This window comes from Oncorhynchus kisutch, linkage group LG2, assembly GCF_002021735.2.
Source record: "Oncorhynchus kisutch isolate 150728-3 linkage group LG2, Okis_V2, whole genome shotgun sequence".
Classification (NCBI taxonomy): domain Eukaryota; kingdom Metazoa; phylum Chordata; class Actinopteri; order Salmoniformes; family Salmonidae; genus Oncorhynchus; species Oncorhynchus kisutch.
Genome location: NC_034175.2, coordinates 59,643,897 through 59,668,229, shown reverse-complemented (window position 1 = coordinate 59,668,229; position 24,333 = coordinate 59,643,897). Strand labels below are relative to the sequence as shown.

At 41.8% G+C, this 24,333-nt stretch overlaps 2 protein-coding genes across 24 annotated transcripts; one reads left to right on the top strand and one right to left on the bottom strand.

Moving 5' to 3' along the window:
* Positions 1-64: 64 nt before the first annotated feature.
* Positions 65-2,803, top strand: eef1akmt1 (EEF1A lysine methyltransferase 1). 3 transcript variants are annotated; one of them, XM_020459244.2, is made up of 5 exons: positions 65-514; positions 679-860; positions 987-1,069; positions 1,175-1,464; positions 1,613-2,803. In XM_020459244.2, exons 2-5 carry the CDS (start codon positions 714-716, stop codon positions 1,741-1,743), a joined length of 651 nt encoding a protein of 216 aa, XP_020314833.1. In that variant the 5' UTR covers positions 65-514; positions 679-713; the 3' UTR covers positions 1,744-2,803. The 3 variants fall into 3 exon arrangements, with proteins under 3 accessions (XP_020314833.1, XP_020314824.1, XP_020314814.1); XM_020459235.2 differs by having other exon boundaries at positions 69-514; positions 663-860; XM_020459225.2 differs by having other exon boundaries at positions 101-860.
* Positions 2,804-3,026: 223 nt separating this feature from the next.
* ift88 (intraflagellar transport 88 homolog) lies at positions 3,027-24,071 on the bottom strand. Of its 21 annotated transcripts, none has more exons than XM_031798855.1 (30): positions 23,958-24,071; positions 23,542-23,635; positions 23,358-23,420; positions 23,189-23,248; positions 22,909-22,947; positions 22,665-22,718; positions 22,464-22,527; positions 20,497-20,566; positions 20,298-20,388; positions 20,082-20,186; positions 19,840-19,942; positions 19,417-19,763; positions 19,178-19,248; positions 18,993-19,079; positions 18,791-18,890; positions 18,561-18,566; positions 18,350-18,436; positions 18,027-18,213; positions 17,793-17,901; positions 17,538-17,688; positions 13,287-13,402; positions 13,043-13,095; positions 11,226-11,291; positions 11,006-11,112; positions 10,517-10,580; positions 10,124-10,168; positions 8,917-8,934; positions 8,654-8,701; positions 7,469-7,582; positions 3,278-3,803 (listed from the first exon to the last, which is right to left on the bottom strand). In XM_031798855.1, the coding sequence occupies exons 2-30, from the start codon at positions 23,620-23,622 to the stop codon at positions 3,682-3,684; spliced, it is 2,628 nt and encodes an 875-aa protein (XP_031654715.1). In that variant the 5' UTR covers positions 23,623-23,635; positions 23,958-24,071; the 3' UTR covers positions 3,278-3,681. The 21 variants fall into 21 exon arrangements, with proteins under 21 accessions (XP_031654752.1, XP_020314789.1, XP_020314765.1 ...); XM_031798858.1 differs by having other exon boundaries at positions 23,950-24,058; XM_031798842.1 differs by having other exon boundaries at positions 23,954-24,058.
* Positions 24,072-24,333: the final 262 nt, after the last annotated feature.

The window sequence follows — 24,333 nt, the reverse complement described above, 5'->3', positions numbered from 1 at the left end:
AAGGGGTGGAGTTTGTTGAGCTGTGTCCATCTCATAACATTCAATAATCAATTAATTGCAGTCATTCTTGTAGCATGCGATCAATGATCAGTTCTAAACATGTATTTTTATTCTCTATGCTCATTATCTATTTTTCTATGAGCATAGTCGGAGCACTTCTCTGGAGCAGTTGATCCGGAGGAACGTGTATTAATCCTACTGTAGGGTTATATTATACCTCGGTGTGTATGACACATTGCAGCTAGCACTATCCGGTCAAACGAACGATTACAATGAACGAGTTACTCAGAAAATTGAATCACGAATCTCGAGTCAGTAAAAATAACGAATCGTTCGCTAACAGCATATCAATAGTGCGCAGCCTGACAAAATCGCGCAGGTAGAATACCATATGACCTTCCTCGGACACCGTAACTGCAGTGTATGTTATTATTTCTTGACACGTGTTGTAAGCGATTAATCAGTAGCGACAGTTAATATTTATTTTCAGAAACCAGCAACACACCACGCAAAGGTATTACACTATTTTACAGTAGGCAAATATGTATGTCTTGCACGTTCTGGCTAACTAGCTAGCATTGCTGTTTTCAGTAGTAACTTGTTAGCGCGTAACACACTGACGCTAACTAGCCACGGTAGCAGTTCACTAGCTAGCTTTCCAGTTTGTGTTACGTGTAGGTGGTTGTCATCGACCTTCCAACAAGTTTGAAGCCATGAGTGACAGCGACGACGATATCCCTCAGCTGTCCGCGGCCACCCTTGCTGCCCTGCAGGAGTTTTACAGAGAGGAGAGAGACGGGCTTGTGCAGAGCACAGCACCGGTGGACAAGTACTCGGTGGGGGCGGTGGAAGAGGACTGGGTATGTTGACCGTGATGCTAGATAATGCTGCTAAACTTATCAACTGGTCTACTGGCTATTCTCCCTCCACTTCCCTCTATTGCTACATTATGGCTGTATTTACATGGCTTGATATCTGTCCACCAGCGTATGAGCCAATTCTGGTACAGCGATGAGACAGCAACACGGCTAGTTGAAGAGGTTATTCAGGAAGCTGGGAAAGGTGGCAGGTGAGAGGGATCTGTACTATGCATCTACACAGTCGGGTGTCTGCTATGGCTGGGGTGTAATTCACTACAGACTGCCCTTCTAAAGCTTGTGATGTTACGTTCCAGGATAGCCTGTCTGAGCGCACCCAGTGTGTACCAGAAGCTGAAGCAGGGGGTGGTGGAGGGCTCTGACGGTGTGTCGGCTGTGGTTCTAGAGTATGACCGCCGTTTCGCCACCTACGGCCAAGAGTTCATCTTCTATGACTACAACGAGCCCCTTGCTCTCCCAGAGGATGTGGCCCCACAGAGTTTCGACATTGTCCTAGCTGACCCCCCCTACCTGTCTGAGGAGTGCCTCAATAAGGTCGCCCAGACTGTGAAGTACCTGGCCAAGGGCAAGGTGCTGCTCTGCACAGGTGAGCCTCACATTGCTGTGTCTGTCCTCGGCCTTGTGCCCTTCTCCATACCGCACACAACACTGAATATGGGCATTCTTACACATACCAGAATGACATGCCGCTCTTTGTAGCTTTTTAAAATGTATTTTATCTGCCACTCCATCAGGAGCCATCATGGAGGAGCATGCAGAGAAGTTGATGGGTCTGAAGATATGCAGCTTCCTGCCCAAACACAACAAAAATCTGGCCAACGAGTTCCGCTGTTTCACTAACTACCCCTCAAACCTCATGTCCTGAGGCTCTACAACCCTTCATGTATGGCCTTATTGACTTTTGATGTCTGACGTCCATCAATGCCTCAGTTCTGACTTGACCGATGTCTGTGATAGTCGCAAGGAAGGCCCATCTTGTTGGGCAATTTCCATTGCCTGTCCTTTTTAGACAAGGTTTAATTTTGGGGACTAATGGTATCAGACTCTGGAGATTGTTTTTAATATGATTTCTTATCCCATAACATAATTATGAAGTGAATAATGGTATTCATATGACTTCAGTGTAAATAATATTTCATATACACAGCAAATAAATATGTCTAAACTGTTGTAAAAATCTGTCAAGATTTCATTTGCAGGGCCTGGGAACATGCTTAGAGTATCATGTAATACCAGCAGTCGGCAGTGTCAATTAAGTATATTACTGTGTTGAAATCATCCTGGGTTCAAAACGACTGCTACTTACACAGCCAACCATGCATTTTCATACATATCACACAGCCCTTTTCTATTGCCTTGCTGCCCATGGATAGTTTGTTTTTGTCATTGGAGCAGAAACTGCTCTCTTCAAACTCAAGGATGCGCATAGCAGCAACCAGTCTTTCTCCAGCAGAGGAATATGGGTGGACCCCATGGCCACAGATACATAGCTCTATGTATGAGTCATAGGTTTATGACAAGAATTCATCCACCTGCGCTCAGGCAAACCCCTCTTCTGTTTCAAGTGAAGATCTGTGTTATAATGCATCTGTAAAGGAATTCACGCTGCTTGCTTAGCAAGCACCAATTCCCAATTTGAACCATTTCTGGCACAAACTCGTGACCTCTGCCTTGCTAGCACACCTGACCACCCTGAAGCAGCTTAACTGTTGGTGCCACACGAAAATCTAGCTATTTGCTGGCACATGTGGGGACAACTCCGGCTGAGAAGTACATTTCACATCCCCATGTGCTACATTGATCCCTCAAACTCACTCAACAGCAACCCCAGCGTGAGCTGAGTGCAACTGTAGATCCGAGTCACGACACCACTGTAAAGGACCTCAAGCTGCTTTGTTGAGGACAGGGCGTCGCACTGACAGGCAGGTGAGATTCTGCCACTCCTAGGGTGCAAGCTGCAGCGTGATGCTTGCTAATCAGTACCACTTCCCATAGCCGCAGGTAGTAGTTTGGGGGTGCTGCGATTTTCTTTTTTTGCCCAATTTGTTTTCTTGATGGTACTGAAGACAATACTGTATACTGAACAAAAATGTAAAGTGTTGGTCCCATGTTTCATGAGCTGAAATAAGATCCCAGACATGTTCCATATGCACAAAAAGCTTATTTTAAATGTGCACTAACTTGTTTACATGTCTGTTAGTGAGTATTTCTCCTTTGCCAAGATAATCCATCCACCTGACAGGTGTGGCATATTAAAGAGCATGATCATTACACACGTGCACCTTGTGTTGGACAATAAAAGACCATGTGCTACACAGCCACAATTAACAAGGGTAAAATGTATGGTGAAAAAAATCATTTTCTAATTTAAGTCATTTGAAAATAGTTCACAAGACAAATCAGAGCGATACATGTGCTTTTTTACCTCAATCCTAACACAGAATTTGCCTGTAGCAAATTACAATAAATATTACATTGCAAAAGAATATAAACATCTGTAGCCTTTAAAGTATTCATTTAAATGAAGAGCCTCTAAATTGTGTTAAAACTGTATTACTATCCTGAAGGTAGCATAGAGTTAATGACAATGGAATTTCCACAAAGTTTCAAGTTGATAAACGCATCCAGACACGCATATGGGAAAATAATCATCTCAGTTTACGCCATAGGTTTGTCTGAATGTATAAGGGAGGCTCGAGTCACACTCAGTTTCCATTTGTAAATAAACTTTTTTTTTTAGGAATACCCGACTCATTTAATCTTCAAGGAAGAGTGGAGGAGAAAAGCAGGGAACTGCAGCTGGCTACTCCGGTAGTAGGTCATCTCCCAGCTCTTCATCAGCAAACTCGTCCTCTTCATTGCGCTTCTTAGCTGCAGTCTTTGGTCTCTCCATCGGAGCCCCCAGTGGATCCACGTAGGAGGCATCTACACACAGGGACATATGTGGTTACTATTCATTATTATATTGCACACATGGGACAAAGTTGTACTACACTCCCTGTATATACTGTGTTCCACATTGACACCCACACTAGAACACCACTGTAAGTGAAAAGTACATGCTGTCGTAGCAGCACACTCAAAATATTGTAAGGGGAACACAACACCAATCCCCTGATGAGTAATGTTAGGAAAGAGAGGGAGGGTGAGTGACTTCATGAAGATACCAGAGTACCAAGTCTAGGTCCAAAAGGCTCCAGCTTCTAACCCCAAGCCTTAAGACAGCTGAACAGTTCATCAAATGGCTACCCGGACTATGCATTAACAATGCTGCTACTCGCTGTTTATTATCTATGCATAGGCACTTTACTCTTACCTACATGTACAAATTACCTTGACTAACCTGTACCCACGCACATTGACTCGGTACCGGTACCCCCTGTATATAACCTCGTTATTGTTACTTTAGTTTATTTAGTAAATAATAGATTCTCTCTTATTTTCGTAAAACTGAATTGTTGGTTAAGGGCATGTAAGTAAGCATTTCACGCTAAGGTCTACACCTATTTTATTCGGCACATTTGATTTGAGTTGTGTTAGTGCTGATGAGGTAGGGATGGTGGTCTATGGTCCACTGCCTAGACAGTGGATGGTATACTGCTTCTATGGTCTGTTTAGTCCGGGCCTCTGTCATGCATCATTCCGCTAGAGGGAGTCCTTTAGACACCTCAGAACAGTTTGGAGAGAATGACGCACCGACTGAATCACATACTTAATTTTCATTTCAACCACTTGATTTACTAAGTGCTTCGCTAAAAGATGGATTTTTAAAAAACATCAATAGGTGTTGATTCACTTGATCCCTTTTTACTGCAGAGCTCTGCCCCACTTATTGCAGAACCATTGACCTACATTTATTTTTTACTTTACAATTGTTTCTGATCTTGAAAGGAGGAGATCTTTCCGACAGATATTTACCATCCAATTTCCAAATGATTTTGCCTTTCCAAAGTTTTAGAATCCCTGGCCAACTCTCAGCTTTTAAAAACGTTTCACTCTATTCTTAATTGCTAGTAAAGCCCCACCTTATCTCAGCTCACTGGTCACCATAGCAGCACCCACCCGTAGCACAGGCTCCAGCAGGTATATTTCACTGGTTACCCCCAAAGCCTCCTTTCCTTCCAGTTCTCTGCTGGCAATGACTGGAACGAATTGCAAAAATCACTGAAGCTGGAGACTCATATCTCCATCACTAACTTTAAGCACCAGCTGTCAGAGCAGCTCACAGATCACTGCACCTGTACATAGCCCATCTGTAAATAGCCCATCCAACTACCCCATCCCTGTACTGTTATTTTTTGCTCCTTTAAACCCCAGTATCTCTACTTGCACATTCATCTTCTGCACATCTATCACTCTAGTGTTTGATTGCTAAATTGTAATTATTTCACCACTGTGGCCACTAACCTCCCTTATCTTACCTCATTTCTACACACTGTATATTGACTGTATTTTTGTTTATTCCATGTGTAACTCTGTGTTGTTGTTTGTGTCGCACTGCTTTGCTTTATCTTGGCCAGGTCGTAGTTGTAAATGAGAACTTGTTCTCAACTGGCCTACCTGGTTAAATAAAGGTGTTCTCAACTGGCCTACCTGGTTAAATAAAGGTGAAAAAAAGCACATCTAAAACAGTCTGGTTTTAGACCTGCAAACAGCACAGTTTTAGATGTGTTTAAATTGCTTAGATCATAAAAATGATATCTGTTAAAACGTGTACTATTCATCTGTATGCAGACGATACTGTTCTGTATGACATTGGCCAAAACTTGTACTTAATGTGGGCAAGACTAAATATATGTTCTCTCATATTCGCAAAACATTTTCAGATGGACTACATATATATTTGTTGAATGGTTATCCCATCGATCGGGTTCCCACCTACAAATATCTAGGCATTTGGATTGACAAGGATTGAACATTTAAAAAGCATACTGATGAGCTAGTTAAAAAGCATACTGATGAGCTAGTTAAAAAGCATACTGATGAGCTAGTTAAAAAGCATACTGATGAGCTAGTTAAAAAGCATACTGATGAGCTAGTTAAAAAGCATACTGATGAGCTAGTTAAAAAGCATACTGATGAGCTAGTTAAAAAGCATACTGATGAGCTAGTTAAAAAGCATACTGATGAGCTAGTTAAAAAGTATACTGATGAGCTAGTTAAAAAGCATACTGATGAGCTAGTTAAAAAGCATACTGATGAGCTAGTTAAAAAGCAAAGGCTTCTTAAAAAAATAAAAAAAAAGATCTTGCCTCTCCCTAAACAGCAAGAAGCAGATTGTACAGTCAACTTTCCTGACAGTTCTTGACTATGGTGACACCATTTACCAGATTGCAGCAGCAACTACTCTTAAAGAACGACAGAATACACCGATTGTCACGTGTGTTTTTCTGTTGCTCATTAAAAAAACGAGATTTCAGTCTTGGAGGTGTTTCCTGGCCGATTCCGCATTTGGTTAATGATGTTTGCACCCAATGAGACACTGTAGACACAGAAGCCTATTTCACTTCCTCAAAATAGCTAGAATGAATCTTAGAACTCAAGAAATCTATAATTTGTAAGTTTTTGCCAAGGATGTTTTAGTTGCACAATTTTACATTTAACTAAAAGGTGTTTGGTGCAGTATTTCTTAAGTTAAAAACATGTGCAACATGCTGTCGTCTTATGTAAACAAAGTCGGGGCTGCTGGGCCGGTCTGTCTCATTGTCTATACTATTGGATAGAGCGCAATCACCGCAGCTGTTCATCCCATATTAGTGGGTAAATTGACAATGTCAAATCAAAACTCAACCTTCATTTAACCATTGTGATGCATGGATGTTCCAAACTCCGTTTTAGACGAGACTGACTTCATGACCAAATTGATCCTATTCAACGTTATAGAACATTTTCACATTACAATAACTGACTCCTATTGATGCCACATAGGCCATTTTCAAAGGGATGTATTGCTTTTTAAAGTCAGTTGCTCTTTAAACCTTTGTATGCCATCTACCATCATGCTATATCACAGTTGACAGTTTTAATACGCTTCACTGCATCCTGTATCAAAAGTTTGGCTGGTCCTCATTAAATTCCCGTAGATCACTTCACTATTCCCTGTTTTGTTTACAAGCTCAACAACACAAGCTTCCGACTTACCTAACTTCACTGTTGAAGTATGAAAACATGAGTTACTAAACTCGTTCACAGGGTTGGCTAACTCGAGGTTCCTCGGGTCTCCACCGAATTAGGTAAATCTGCCTTCAGTTTTAATGGCACTCGTTTTTTGAATAACCTGCAGAACTCCCTGCGTCTTGATTCCCTGATGCCGCTATGGTAATTTAGGAGTCCAATGTTGAATTTGTAACATTTTTTTTATGGGATGTTCGTGTAGATTTTTCTTCCTAAGGGCACCATTGAAAATGAGACCCTGGTGTCAATGGGCTCCCCTGATGAAATAAAAGTGTAATAAAACATGATTTTCTCCACAAGGTGTTAAGATGGATCAGGGGCCTGAGATAGAGTTGTACAATTGAAGACAAAAAAAACCTACACTGAAAGTCTAAACTGTTGAAAGTGGAGGGAGGGAGTATGTGTGTGTGTCTCACCTATGTCTCGCTGGCTGCTGGCCTCGTAGGGTTCGTTGGAGCCAGGCAGTGCCCTCATCTTGGCGCTCAGCCTCTCCCCCTTGGCGCTGGTGCCATGGCTGCTGTGTCCACTGTCTGAGAACAGACACAGGATTAACCTGCTTGCTTACTGTTGGGACCAGCCCCTTCATTGCCCTGTATCTGCATGGTTTACATTTAGCAGTGATTGTTTATCCCTCTCTAACAGAGGGTAACAACGAGAGGCTGGTTAATACCAAACACACTCCTCTGTGTGTGTTTGAGAGAAAGAAGGAGAGAGAAAGGCAGAATGTGTGTGTGACAGCTCTAGGCTCAGATGTCAGGTCCGCATAGCAGTCCAGAAAAGTGGGGAACAGGCAAGAGACAACCACACTCCACATCTGGCAACAAGGTAGTCATGGAAAAAAATTCCAACCATGAAAACAGGAAGAGGCCCAATTCTGTTGTTCCTCAAATCCCAGCCTTCCCCAGGGCCAACTCCCTCAAAAATGCAGTGAGATTTCCAGTGGAAAAGCAATCCCTTTTTTTGCCTCAAAACCGAAGAAAAAAATGTATTGCACATACCATGAGTGTCTAGCTATACGTTTCCCTGTCAAAGAGCTCTCGCCTTTTGGGCCGATCTGACCTCCTTGCACAAGAAGAGGGCAGCTTACACTCTAGATCAAAGAGTGTAAGCATGGATTTGGAAGTATCTGTGAAATGCTTTTCAACCATACTGGATCCTCAGTGAGAGTATTCATAAGTAGATAATGACTTTGCTGAAGTAACAACAACTCCAGTTTTTAAATAACAACCACTATGTAAACATTTTTCTGTAGTTAACAAGGTCAAAAGAGGGACAACTCTTAGATGTGTATTCAAGAAGGGAGGTTTTCACTCTTTGCAATGTGTTTAGTGCAACCATTCTCTGGGGGGATAATTGCAGGAAGGAGTCATTCCTGGCCATACACTGCAAACAGAAGATTTCTGGAACACAGTGAATTGTAAAGCTAGACTGTAGAGTGTTTAGTCATTTGACAATAGCATATTGAAATGGTGGCGTTTCTTCTTTTTTCTAACAATGTAAAACCTCTCAAACAAACGTAATGTCATCCTTTTCTTTATTGACAAATTACTGTGACAAATATGATTGATAGACATCGTTCCATTCTGTAGTACAGTACATACCTCTCCCCTGGGCCAGCAAAGGACTGTGTTTAGGCTCAGGGTGAGAGACTGATCCAGAAGAAAGACGTGGAAAGAGAAAAAGGAAAGCATGCAATAAAAGAGCGTGACCAGAGAGGACAGGGATAGTTCAGGATCAAGTTAGAACAGCATAGTTAAAGAAAATACATTTAAAATGGCAAGAGGAGAGTAAAGTGTTGTCTGTGTTAAAAGCACACGTCTGTGTGATCTGCCTCAAACACATAATATAACACTGTCCTGCTCACCTGCTTTGATATCCACCTCTGAAGTGCCATAAGAGAATAAAGAGTAAATTAATTGTAAGACGGTGTGTGCAGACATTTGTACAGTAAATCAGTGGTTCCTAGGAACTCTCAGGAATGTCGTGAAACGTTTCCTAATCTTCATTATTTTCAAAGCATTCGCTTATAAACGTGATCTGTGGAATGTTGTATAATTTGAGGGGCCACATCACTGGATGCTGTTAAAGAGCTACATACAAATTAACCACCATGAGTAAGGATCTATGAAAGGTATGAAAATATTTCAAAGAAACCCTATTTAAATCTATAAAAAACATTTGTCACCAAAAATAGATGATTTGCAGTATGCTTCCCACAGTTGTGTCAAGTTGGCTGGATGTCATTTGGGTGGTAGACCATTCTTGATACATATGGGAAACTGGTGAGGTTGAAAACCCAGGAGCGTTGCAGTTCTTTACACAAACTGGTGTGCCTGACACCTACTACCATAACCCATTCAATGGCACTTCAATCTTTTGTCTTACCCATTCACCATCTGAATGGCACACAAACACAATCCATGTCTCAATTGTCTTGAGGCTTAAAAATCCTTCTTTAACCATTCTCCTCCCCTTCATCTACACTGATTGAAGTGGATTTAACAACTTACATTAATAAGGGATCACCTGATCAGTCTATGTCATGGAAAGAGCAGGTGTTCATAATGTTTTGTACACTCAGCGTATGTGTGCATCAGAATTATATAACCCATCAAGGTATGCCACGGTTGGGAAACACTACACTACCGAATGCTGATGGATGATTGCTGTGGCTATAAGTGGAGTTTGAAGCAGCTGTACTATGGTACATAATTATTTCACCAAAAATGTCAGCATGTATACTGGTCTGGATACTGTATAACTAAGCCATTACTGTTATAACATTAGCTGACAGAGCATATCAAGTCTAAGAAACTACATAATAGCATGGGCATGGACACAAACTTCAGATATTCTTTGGGAGGAATAGTTTGCAGTCTTCTCTTACCACATAATCCAAATAATTGTACTTGAAGGCAAACACCTAACTCTTAATGTGCTGATGACTACAATGGATATGATGCAATAATAGTTCTCCAATGGCCAAGGCAGAATCTTGTAGCAATAGAACAACTACTGGAATAAAAGTATTGGAACGGGACCCAGCTCTATTCTACAGAGAAGGCTCGTACCGCTGTCCTTCTTTGGCAGGTGGCGAACAGGGTCTGGAGTGCAGACTGTCGAGACACACATGGATAGCAGGGGAGGACAGAGAGATTATATAGGTTAACTGAATTTCAAAAGTTAGAAAGGGTTAGTATGAGAATAAAGGAACTCGGGGTCAGAGATCTAATGGTGATGTGCAGAGCTAGGAGGTTGCTATCTAGCTTCTACAGGCTCGTACCGATGGCCTTAGGCGGGGTGCGGACAAGGTTTGGGGTGCCCACTGTCGAGACACACCCATGGACAGCCGTTAGGAGTAAAGATATGATCATGGTGAACTTAATTTCTATTACCATCTAAATAGAAGAAGTCAGAGACGGAGTGTGTTTAGGTGTATAGAGGTGTTCAGGGTCATCACTCACCACTGCTGGCGCTGCCCTCTCTCCGGGTGCCTCGAGCACTGCCCTCCCTCGCCGACTTCACCCGCTAGAGAGGAGAGAGAAATGATGTCTGTTAAAATCCAATATCCACAAAAACAACAATACAGAGTACCGCACAGACAAAGTGATTTATCTAACTAGGTTGGTTTCTATGGTGTAAACTAAGACACTTGCAGGGAGCAAAACCAGCCAGAGACACTGGAGTTGGCCTGTAATGATGATGTCAGCAAAGCCTGGGCCAGTTAACAACAGAGTAGGAATTAGAGTCACTCCTTAGAAAGACGGTTCTGATCCAAGAACATCTCAGCACTGATTTAGGAGCAGATGTTTCTGATTCACAGAGAAGTCTGTATTCTCTGTCTGTTTTCCATAGGAAAGACACAATGAAGCCAACGCCTCCAGTGGCCTCAGATCGGTGCTGTTGTCACTGTCAGTAGCCTTAAACAAGAGAGTAGTGAGTAAATAGAGTACCTGTTCTCTGATCTCTTTCATCTTCTCCACCTTCTTCAGTTTGGTGGCATAGTCCTGGACCTCTTTCATCCCCATGTCTGTGCACAGCCTCACCAGGAAACGCAGGCCTGGGAAAAAAAAACACCCAAAGAGTCAGTATCAGTATATATATTTTAAATAAACCATTACATTACATTAGAGCAGTAATGCTGAGAGGACAAGAAGGGATCGAGTGGATTACATTCAACGTTTTCCGGGAATTTCCGATGGATGTCTTTGTAAGTCTCCAGGGCTTTCTGGTAGTTTCCTGAGGATGAAGGAACAAAGAGCAGCAATGTTCAGGTCATTGCACATGGAATAATTCATATCTCTTGTCATGACTCTCCTGTGAGGATCCAAAGAACAGGTTTACAATGGAACTGCCTTCCACCAGACCCCTCTCACCCACAGAGGGAAGGAGGGATTGGTGTGGGGGTTTGATGACACCTCACACCAATAGTAAATTGTATGCAGCAGACGACTCTTTTTGGTCTTCAGTAGTGGTGATTGGAATCGATCTTTGCTCCAGAGACATTTTGCCGCACAAAAATTCTAACGTCCAAAAGTGAACACGGACAATATTTCTAACATTCAGATGTGGAGAATGATGAGAGATGGAATATGGGAAATTAATGTCTATTTTGTGATGTCATAAAAAAATTGTATAAAAAAAGTGATAATGAAAATATTGTGACTTGAAGAGCTTTCACACTGTATGTCTGGTTTACATCCTTGACATTGTGTAGGAAATATCACAGACGAAGAGAATATTTTTGGTAAGATAGGAATGTGATTTTAGTTTTCTAACGAGATCATAGTTTTGATAATACTTTGCCCAGTAAGTAGCCACGCCCGAGGGAGCTCAGAGAGTGTGTCCCTTTGTGCGAGAGTGTAAAGGATGAGTTAAGAATTAACATACCAGAAGGACTCAAGCTGCAGCTTAGGTTTCCATTGGTTACGACCCTGAAAATCAACACGTGGTGAAGACGACAAAGTAGCCCCTCTCACAATCAATGTTACGGCTGAGTAGCTATTCTAAGTACTGTATCTAAGAAAGTAAATTTAAGTAGAACCATCCTGTTACTCTCTTCAAAACATCATTGAGTAAACTGCTCCCATCACCCACCCTACTGGGGATCATTGACATGGCAGATTAGCGGTCTTCAGAGGACCACTATTCCAGGATGGGAGAAGGATCCTGTTAGTTCTGCCTAAGACTACAGGACAAGGCATTGAAGCCAGGGACAACTAAGAAGAAGGACCTCTTGTGGATAATCAGAGCCTTACACTTGAGCTCGGGAGAAGGCCCAACGGAACCGTTTTCACAAAGGCCTGGGTTCAACAGAGATACATGATGAAGGAAGACATTCAACACGTAAAATACATTCATTATTGCTTACCCAAACGGGCGGTGGTTCGGGGCAAAGTATTAGGATTACTATGAGCATAGTTACAAGTGTATAAGTGTTGTCTCCCTTTCTTCTCTTTCCTCTTTTGATAAACAAGCAGTCATGTTGTCGTTAGTCCACTAGGGACCTGTTTTCAACGCATTAAGTTTCTAATCAATAACCTATACTGTGTGTGTGTCCTGTGTTATCATTTAGTTAGTTAGTAAATAAACAATTAAATCAATTTGTGTGGTATGGAATTATCAGTAAAGCTGGGGTTTGTGCAGATGCAAGGAGTATGCGACGTTCAGAATTATGAGAATGATATGAGGTAATGATTAATAAATGACTGTTATCGATAGATATCTTATATATCATCCAGAGTTTAATTTTGGGAGATGGTTTCTCATTAAACAACTTATTCCGTGGTGCCCCAAAATCCTAATGAGTAAATTGTTACATGATTAATTGAATCGAGTAACAATTAAACATAGTTAGTTGAATCGATGCATAACAGTCATTAGATTAATATAAGTCATGTCACGACACTATAAAGGTGAGGACCAAATCATTTGGACAATAAAATCAATCAGTCATCATTAGCCAAAATTGAGGTGGATGATAAACTCACCACTTCTTCTGTAGCAGCTGGCCACCATAAGCTGCCATTTCACCTGAGTTGGCCTGAAACCACATGACAAGTTATCAATACTGCAGGGGCATGATACAACATAACCGTGTCCCTAGGCTATTGGGTGGAAGTGACGGAATAGAGGCTCAAAGAACAAAGGATATTACTTGTTACACACATTATGATGTAAAACTCAAGACTCATACATATTGATATTAATGTGAGATGAGGACTAGAGACTTACTGGATTAGTGTGGCTCTCTCAAAGTACTGGATGGCCTTCTCACAGAACTGAGTGTCAATGTAGTAGGCCCCCAGCCACTCAATAACGTCAATGTTGGAGGGGAAATATCTGAAGGACTGAACAAGGGACCACATTGAGAATGTTCAGATTTAGCACAAAGTCAACTTCTTTTTGGGACACAATGGCGCTGGCATGTATAGCGTCCATTTTACAAGCTCCTGCCCAATTATGCTATTTCGTATGTTCTTGAGCTGATAACATTTTTGGTACATAATGATTCAGCCATAGTTTCCAATGACCAAAAAGAGCTTCTGGACATCAGAACAGCGATCACTAACCTCGACTTGGATTAAGTGTTTTACTTCAACTCGATCAACTCGATCGCACAGGACATACTACTCACACGGGACCAGGCCCTAATCCCGACCCTCGGAAGAGGAAAAGACTACGATATAGAGTTATGTCAGGGCACCCTGATGAAACTATGGTGGTGAGTGAATAAACCGCCTCTTCTCTCTGTTCTATTGGCGAATGTACAACCACTGGAGAATAAACTAGACAAGCTCCATTCGAGACTATCAACGGGACCTGAAGAACCTGGGGACCTGGGGACCATACTACTCACACGGGACCTGAAGAACTGTAATATCCTGTTTCACTGAGTTGTGGCTTAATGAGGACATGGTTAATATAAATCTAGCTGGTTTTTCTATGAATCGGCAGGACAGAACCACAGTGTCTCGTAAAATCAGGGGCAGGGGTGTGTGTCTCTTTGTTAACAACATGTGGTGCCGGTCTCTAATGTTAAGGAAGTCTCGAGGTTCTGCTCGCCTGAGTTAGAATACCTCATAATAAACTGTAGACCATACTCTGTAACAAAATAAATCCTGATAAACTTTCACAGCTGTCTAATTACCACAACAAGCCGATGCTGGCACTAAGACTGCATGCAACGAGCTATACACGGCGATAAGCCATCAAGAAAATGCTAATCCAGAGGCAGCGCTCCTAGCGGCCTGGGATTTTCACGCAGGTAAAAGTGAAATCCCTTTATTCCACACACAGAGACACATACAATGCTCTCCCTCACCCTCCATTTGGCTAATCTGACCACAACTCTGTCCTCCTGATTTCTGCTTACAAGCAAAACCTCAAATAGGAAGTACCAGTTACACGCTCATTTCGGAGGTGGTCCGATGAAGCGGATGCTAAACTACAGGACTGTTTTGCTAGCACAGACTGAAATATGTTCTGGGACTCATCCAATGGCATTGAGGAGTTTACCACACCGACTTCATTAATAAGTGCATCGATGACATCGTCCCCACAGTGACATATGTATATATCCCAACCAGAAGCCATGGATTACAGGCAACATCCACAAGGAGCGGGACACTAATCCGGAGGCTTACAAGAAATCCCACTACACCCCCCCGAAGAACCATCAAGCAGGCAAAGCGTCAATACCAGGGACCGGTTCAGGGAACAGAACTGCAAAATATATATATATTTTTTCAAGGAACAGAAACAAAATCTGGAACAAAAGTGATCCATATGGTTCCGAAACAGATCTTATTTTAAAAGCATGGAAACCGGTTAATAAAATTTTACATTCCAGGCATTTTTTCTAGTCCCACAAAAAAAAAGCGCCTATGCAAAGCTCGCACTCTGTCACTCAAACATATTCCAGTGTCTGCCTGCAAGATGAAAATCTTTGCCAGTGTGTGCGCGCGTTTAGGCTACCTGCCCCTCCCCAATCCAGAGCATAGGCTACTGTACTGACGTTACAATCATGATTCAGAAGATGGGAAGAGATATTTTTTTATTAGGTAGAGAAGAATGAATGAACTTTTTCAATGCTAGTTAAGGATACTAGATTATATGACTAGTTATCACGTTTCAAGTTTAATTTATTAACACCCTTGAGTCGACTGAAGCACCAGTGCGTCAATCTAAGTAACATAAGAAAATCCATCAAAATCTGTCAGTTTAAGCTAGAGGTATGTTTTTTGTTGTTGCATTGGACACGTCTCAATCTACCGCATCCGCCAATATTGCACTTCCGCATCTGTGGTGAAAGGTGGCAGAGCTAGAGCGGTGTTTGTCAGACCATGAGACATCGGTCTTCTCACAAAAACGTCTGTAGAGTCCGAACGGTTTGACCTACAAACTATTATGTTTGGCCCCAGTTTGGCCTGCCATCCAGGACGTCTATACCGTCAGATGAAGGCCCCAAAAATTGTCAGACTCCAGCCACAGACTGTTCTATCTGCTACCGCATGGCTAGCGGTACCAACACACCAAGTCTGGAACCAACAGGACCCTGAACAGCGTCAACCCCCAAGCCATTAGACTTTTAAACAAGAGACTGATAAATAGCTAATCAAATGGCTTCCCGGACTACCTGCATTTACACTAACTATTGCGCTGATTACACACACACACACACACACACACACACACACACACAGTCTATTATCTATTCTGTTTCCTAGTCCCTTCACCCCTACCTTCACTACAGTTCAAACGTTTGTGGTCACTTAGAAATGTCCTTGTTTTTGAAAGAAAATCATTTTTTTGTCCATTAAAATAACATCAAATTTGGCTTGTCACCAAAAGCACACAAACTTCTACAGATGCACAATCGAGAGCATCCTGCTGGGCTGTATCACCGCCTGGTACGGCAACTGCTCCGCCCACAACTGTAAAAGGCTCTCCAGAGTGTAGTGAGGTCTGCACAACGCATCACCGGGGGCAAAATACCTGCCCTCCAGGACACCTACACCACCCGATGTCACAGGAAGACCATAAAGATCATCAAGGACAACAACCACCCGAGCCACTGCCTGTTCACCCCGCTATCATCCAGAAGGCGAGGTCAGTACAGGTGCATCAAAGCAGGGACCAAGAGACTGAAAAACAGCTTCTATCGCTAGGCCATCAGACTGTTAAACAGCCATCACTAACATTGAGTGGCTGCTGCCAACATACTGACTCAACTCCAGCCACTTTAATAATGGAAATTGATGTAAAAAATGTATCACTAGCCACTTTAAACAATGCCACTTAATATAATGTTTACATACCCTACATTATTCATGTCATATGTATATGTTTATACTGTACTCTATATCATCTACTGCATCTTGCCATCTTTATGTAATACATGTATCATTAGCCACTTTAAACTATGCCACTTTGTTTATATACCCTACATTACTCATCTCATATGTATATACTGTACTCTATACCATCTACTGCATCTTGCCTATGCCGTTCTGTACCATCACTCATTCATATATCTTTATGAACATATTCTTTATCCCTTTACACTTGTGTGTATAAGGTAGTAGTTGTGGAATTGTTAGGTTAGATTACTCGTTGGTTATTACTGCATTGTCGGAACTAGAAGCACAAGCATTTCGCTACACTTGCATTAACATCTGCTAACCATGTGTATGTGACAAATAACATTTTATTTGTTTTGGACAGAGGAACTATGCCTAGAAGGCCAGCATCCCGGGGTCGCCTCTTCACTGTTGACGTTGAGACTGGTGTTTTGCGGGTACTATTTAATGAAGCTGCCAGTTGAGGACTTGTGAGGCGTCTGTTTCTCAAACTAGACACTCTTGCGCTGTTCTGTGAAGGGAGTAGTACATAGCGTTGCTGATAATGGGCCTATGCAGATATTCCATTTAAATAAAACAAATCAGCCGTTTCCAGCTACAATAGTCATTTGTTTTCTATCTATTTCTGATCAATTTGATGTTATTTTAAAATGGACAAAGGTGTGCATTTCATTCAAAAACAAGAACATTTCTAAGTGATCCCAAACTTTTGAACGGTAGTTTATATGTACAGTACATAACTACCTCAATTACCTCGTACTCCTGCACATTGACTCGGTACTGGTACTCCCTGTATATTGCCATGCTATTTTTACACATTTTTATTTGTTATTCACTGTGTATTTATTCCTTGTGTCACTATTTATGCATCTTATTTTTAACTGCATTGTTGGAAATGGACCCATAAGTAAAGCATTTCACTAATAGTCTACATCTGTTGCATATCAAGCACATAACAAATAAGATTTGATTTGCACTCTAACTTTGATTCAATACCATCTACTACTCACATCTACTAGTGTTTGAATCCATACAGTTAGATACATTAACACAACTGACAGAAACATAATGACACTAGGATTCTCTTGATAGATAGATTGGTGGTGTGTTGGGAATGACTGACCTCTTGGTAGTACTGGAACGCCTGAGACTTGTCTCCCTCACTGTCGTAGAGCTCTCCCAGTTTGGCCAACACCTGGGGGTCTGTGGGCGTCACAGTGATCAGTTGCATCAACCACTCTATGGCCTGGTGAGGATCCTCCAACATCTCAAAGCTGAGCTTCAGTCAAGGATCACACTTTCCAAGTTGTAGACAAGTGCTCCTATAAGAACATTGTTTTTAGGCAAAGCTTAATGACCCAGTATTCTGTGAGGATACAGGTTGGCTAGCTGCCACATGACCTGGGAGCTGTTCCTCAGGATGGCGTGGAGCTTCAGGAAACAGTCCAGAGACTCCTCCAGACGCCCCAGACGCTTATAAGTAAGACCTAAGGAAAAAGGACATACTGTGAGAATAGGAAGACTACTTTACATGATTAATAACAGCATAGTAGACAGATCCCTGAGCTCCCAACAATGATCTGCTGAATTAAGCTCTGACGGTTAAGTTTACCTAAGTTATATAGGGCCTCAGTGCAGGACGAGTCGTTCCGGAGAGCCTCCTTGTAGAACTCTGCAGCCTTCTCATAGTCCTTCTTCACAAACACTGTGTTGCCCTTGTTGATGAGCGCCGCTGGGTTGTAGCGGTCGGCTGTCATGGCCAGGTCGGCATAGCGATCAGCCTGGTCATAGTCTTTCTCCTGATGGGGTCACAGGTCATCGCACCAAGAGAGATACACCATACAGTTCAAGGAAGTATGCGAATGTGATTGAACAAAGGAGGATCTCCCTAATATGACTATATAATATCATTAAATCAGAACGAGAGAGTCTTACCAGGAAGTAGAGGAAGGAGAGGTTAGTGGCTGCAGCACTCTTCACTCTGCTGTCTTTCTTCTCAAACGTCTTCAGAGTCTCCACAGCCTGTTGAAGGAACCCCATCACTTAGCATCATTATAACATGACACGCTCAAATAGTAGACACACACACACACACACACACCTGACAAGGACATTACACATACAAACGAAAGAGCAGACCACATACCTCGAGCTTAAGAGCCATGCAGATGGAGAAAAGGAAAACAAACAAAATGGAGGGAGTGAAGAAGAGAAAAGCTGTGGTGAAAGTAAACCTCTGAATGGAGAATCTGATACATAGGCATACAATATAGCAGAGATGTACACACATAATGGAGTGAAAAGGAAAAAAGACATACTTTCCCTCATGTGGTACAGGTGAAGACTGTTTAGACTCGGTGACACACTCACACCAACCTGGTTGAAGTCCCTCTGTCTCAGGTAGGTGATGGCTTTGTTGATTTCTAGGTCGTTGGCCAGTTCTACGTACTGGGAACTCTTCACCATGTCCACACACCTACAGAAACAACCACACAGTATTACCATTACTTGCCTTGGGGAACTCCAGCCCACATTTACCCTGTATCGCCCTCTGGTGTTCAGGTTTGGAAAAACACACCAGTCAAATCCGGCGGCGAACGTCGCCTCGATGGCTGGGGCGATGAGTTTGGCTGATGTCATGATGAATTTCTCAGCCAGGGCTTTACTGCAGTCAAGAGAACAGGTTCCAGCGGGCACAAACATGTACAGATGTGAAAACACTGAACAGTGATGTTTTATATAATGTACAGATAAGACAGTTACCGTTCTCTCTCCATCTGGTGAAGTTTGTCGTTCTTGATGGCTTCAATAACAAGGTTGGCATGGGTGTCATCCTGAAAACAAAACTAATGTGGATGACTTGTGAAGCATAACATGCAGTAAGTGCTACTACAATAAAGCCTAACATTTTCAATTTTCTTAAGAGTACACACTGGAGTGCTCTGCTAAGGACTTCACTGTGCTGACTATGTTAAGTTTAAGAACAGAATAGAAGTGCTCACGTTGGGTGGGATGTACTTGTCTTCCTCGTCGATCCCCAGAGGAACACAGATGAGCTTCTGAAAGGCCTTCTTCATCCTCTCTCGGTCTCCGATGGCGTAGTAACACAGGATCAGGTTAAAGCCTGTCTTAATATTGGGGCACTCGCTCATGATGTGTTCAAAGGAGGTGATGGCGTCAGAGTACTGGCCCATGCGGATGAAGACCACACCGATGTTCTGCATGATCTTAATCCTCATCTCCTTGTGGGAGTTGGAGATCTGGTCCAGGGCCATGCGGTACAACTTGATGGCCTTGGGGTAGTTTTTCTGCTTGAAGTGGATGTTGGCCATGTTCACTTTTAACCTTCCTGGAAAGAAAGTAAAACATTGTTTTACTGTCATTTCAGTGGCTAATCTAAAATATGAGATCCTTCTCCCACCCACCTGCATTACTGAACATCTTGTTCTTTACGATGACCTGGTAAGTGTTCAGAGCCTCCGCGTACATGTCATTGTTGGCATACTGAGTTGCCAAGTTAAACAAGACCTGGAAAAGAAAAAAATATATAAACTCAAATCACATCTGACCAACATTGACCTCAAAAGATAATGTCTGTCACAAGTAGGTGAGGTCCAAGTGATGTGGACAGAGGAGTATTTCTATTGACAGTTGTTATTGTTCTCACAGAGTATGTGAGGTCCAGGTTGATGTGGTCTGCATTGCCTGACTGCTCCCTCTGTCTCACCAGCGCTCTCTCCTTCCGCCCTGCCTCTTTGGCTCTATCAAGGGACTGTAATAACAATGGTAGAAAACACACAGTCAGAGGTAAAGCATCACACATCCCTAAGTGTGCGATTTCTGTAAGTTATTCAGTACAGATAAGAGGCAGGGGGAGATTGACCAACTGTAGGTCTCCATGACCATGTGCCAGGCAGCTCTCTTCTATCAGGTCGTTCACCTTCTTCTCCAGGATCTTCACCTTCTCATCCGGCCTGAAAACAAATCGTCCTAACCTTCATTATCCTACAGAATCATAGGAGAAAACCTGAGAATTGCATATTGAAATGAGGATAAGCAGCAGAAACAGAAAAAAAACGTACGTATCTTCACTTTTGCCCTCCAATGGAGGAGCCGGTCCTTTGGACTGACCCAGTGGGTCAAATGTAGACCCTGGGAATATCAGAAACATTTTTTGTAACAACCTGCGAATGAAAAGTTCTGTACTTGCTGTCTCATTTTAACAAGCAGCTTTTTTTCTGGATCAAAAAAGGGGCTTAGGTTGTGGGCATAGGAATGAGCACGGCTAGTAGTCAGCGAGGCTACATTTTAGAGGCTCTCATCTTGGCGCTGTAGAGACATTTTCTTACGGTTCTACAAATTTCTCCATTGAGCAGAGCATTTTTTGGATTCATTGTTTTTGTAATTTTAAATTCTCCCCAACTGTCTAGCTTTTATTTTGCCGATTCTTAGTTCTCAAAGATGTCAAGGCAAACGTGGCTACTTTGAAGAATCTAAAATATATTTAGATTTGTTTAACACTTTTTTGGTTACTACATGATTCTATATGTGTTATTCACAGTTTTGATATCTTCACTATTATTCTACAATGTAGAAAATAGTACAAATAAAGAAAAACCTTTGAAAGAGTAGGTGTGTCCAAACTTTTGACTGGTACTGTATATACAGTTGAAGACGGAAGTTTACATAAACTGAGTTTAAATGTATTTGGCTAAGGTGTATCACAATTCCTGACATTTTATCCTAGTAAAAAGTTAGGATCACCACTTTATTTTAAGAATGTGAAATATCAGAATAATAGTAGAGAGTGGTTTATTTCAGCTTTTATTTCTTTCATCACATTCCCAGTGGTTCAGAAGTTTACATACACTCAAATAGTATTTGGTAGCACTGCCTTTAAATTGTTTAACTTGGGTCAAATGTTTAGTAGTCTTCCACAAGCTTCCCACAATAAGTTGGGTGAATTTTGGGCCATTCCTCCTGACAGAGCTGGTGTAACCAAGTCAGGTTTGTAGGCCTCCTTGCTCGCACACACCTTTTCAGTTCTGCCCACAAATCTTCTATAGGGTTGAGGTCAGGGCTTTGTGATGGCCACTCCAATACCTTGACTTTCTTGTCCTTAAGCCATTTTGCCACAACTTTGAATGTATGCTTGTGGTCATTGTCCATTTGGAAGACACAATTGCAACCAAGCTTTAACTTCCTGACTGATGTTTTGAGATGTTGCTTCAATATATCCACATAATTTTCCTCCTCATGCCATCTATTTTAGGAAGTGCACCAGTCCCTCCTGCAGCAAAGCACCCCCACAACATGAGACTGCCACCTCCGTGCTTCATAACGATGGTCATTATGGTCATCATGTTTGTACAGATGAACATGGTACCTAGAGGCATGTGGAAATTGCTCCTAAGGATGAACCAGACTTGTGGAGGTCTACAATTTTTTTCTGAGGTCTTGACTGATTTCTTTTGATTTTCCCATGATGTCAAGCAAATAGGCACTGAGTTTGAAGGTAGGCCTTGAAATTAATCCACAGGTACACCTCCAACTGACGCAAATGATGTCAATTAGCCTATCAGAAGTGTCTAAAGCCATGACATCATTTTCTGGAATTTTCCAAGCTGTTTAGAGGCACAGTCAACTTAAGTGTATGTAAACCTCTGACCCACTGGAATTGGAATTGTGATACAATAAGTTAAATAATCTGTCTGTAAACAATTGTTGGAAAAATTACTTATGTCATGTACACAGTAGATGTCCTAACCGACTTGCCAAAAAATATAGTTTGTTAACAAGAAATTTGCGGAGTGGTTGAAAAACAAGTTTTAGTGACTCCAACCTAAGTGTATGTAAACTTCCGACTTCAACTGTATAAAAACATTTACAATATTTGGACTTAGTAGACTGAAAGAAATGCTTAGGCAGCTCGCCCAAGGATTACAATGGCAGAAAAATCCCTGACAACCTCTGCATACTTCAGTCTATTGAGAGTGTATGAGACCACCACAACCCTCTCCCTCCCTCCTGCCCTCCCCAGTAAGCTCACCTCTGGTCATGGCTGAAGAGTAGCCTGCTGCTCTGACTGCAGTCATAGGCCTAGCTGCTCCATCCTGTCACAACAAATGACACCCACAGTTCAGCACATACATCAGATTTCCATGTTATTGAGCATAATCTTTCTACACATAGTACTGGGTAAGAATCCAATAGGACAACTAGAGAAACTGATCAGTATTGATGCTCTCACCTGTACAGCTCCAGTCATGGGTCTGCCCATAGATGAGGCCATGGGCATCCTAGACTGCAAGTCACAGCATTTTAATTCACACATTTTTTAAAACATCAATGAGGTCTTGAACAGATAAAACACCATCAACTGATTCAGTCAATACTATATTATCATATAGATTTTTTTAGACAAGGGTTCTATTCTCCTCTCTTGAAAATGTTCACATAACTTGCTACCAAGTATGCCATGGCTGCTCTCTCACCTTCAGAAGCCTGCTCTCACAGCCAAAACTGCTCTCTACCTGAGTGTCAAATATCAAACATGCTCAAATGCAATACTCTAAGCTATATCTTATGAATTATCATTGGCTATGTGCCTCCTCTTCACTCTGAACAATTTGTTTGCATCTCATACTTAGAACAACAGTAACACTTACAGTAGTTCCTTCTCAACCCTACTTTATAGCCAACCCATCATTGAAACATTGATTTACAATCAACATGTAACAAGTAAACCAAATCTTACACAATCCATAGACTTACTCCAAAAGAGGTCCCCAAAGCCCGTCCTCCAATGGCAGTGCCAGGAAACTTGGCAGTCATCTTAGAAAATTAACACAAAGAATGTATAACTCGATTCAGTTGTCATTAGCACATTGCTTTAATTATGCCATATCTTGACTAACTGTCAAGACACTGTTATAACACTTACGGGGGGCCTTCTCCCATGGCTTGTCCTGACTGCTTGCTGAAAACCAGCATCATTGTCAAGCTCCTGTTAAACACAAGACATGAATTCAACAATACTATAAATAATCACAAATTCAGTATGAAACAAAAGTGAAGATGAGGTAGTACTCTAATTCAAAAGAAAACACTAGGCTAGCTATAGCTACCTCTGAATCAAATGTTGGATTGTAGTCGTTGTAGCCAGAGTACAGGTCATCTTCCTCAGCAGCAAGATGTACATGTTCCATCTCCTCTGCGATTCTATTAGGCCCAGGAGGACAACAACACAGGTTTTAGATTTGATGAATTGCATCAAAGCACACCTGGAGTGTCTTGCTACTGCTATAGTACGCATGAGCATAGACAGAGAGACATTAGCTACAAAGAATCCGAATGTCATTGACTCACAAAGCAAACTAGCTAGCCTAGCTAGCTACATGTTGGGCAGTTCATTAGCATTACATTAGCAAAAAATAAATAAATAGCATTACATTAGCTAATGTAACTAGCTAAGCTGCTAACTCATTAACACTAACGTTAGCTACAAAAAAGTAAAATTACGAATGGATACTGACTTACTTACGGCCAACACTTCTATGGAATGGAGTAGATGCGGTCTTCTCTAACTAGATAATATATTGATAATATATTGCTCGGACAGTAGTCATTTTTGAGTGTTCCGATCCCACAATGCAAAGCTATATGGGCGGTATTGAATTGGTTTTGAAGCATCGATTGGTTTGAATGTACGTCAATCATAGAAGGGTTTGGTTTTGCGCAATACAATTGGATAAGGGCGCCCAATTCCGTTGCTAGGATACAGTACGTGAGGAAGCTGCGACACCCGTTTCATACAACAACAAAAAATAAAATGTTCTCAGTTTAGAATGTAAAAAGTAACGTTATAGCTAAACAAGACCATCCCCACATGATTAATAAAATAATGCAAATCGGTGAAT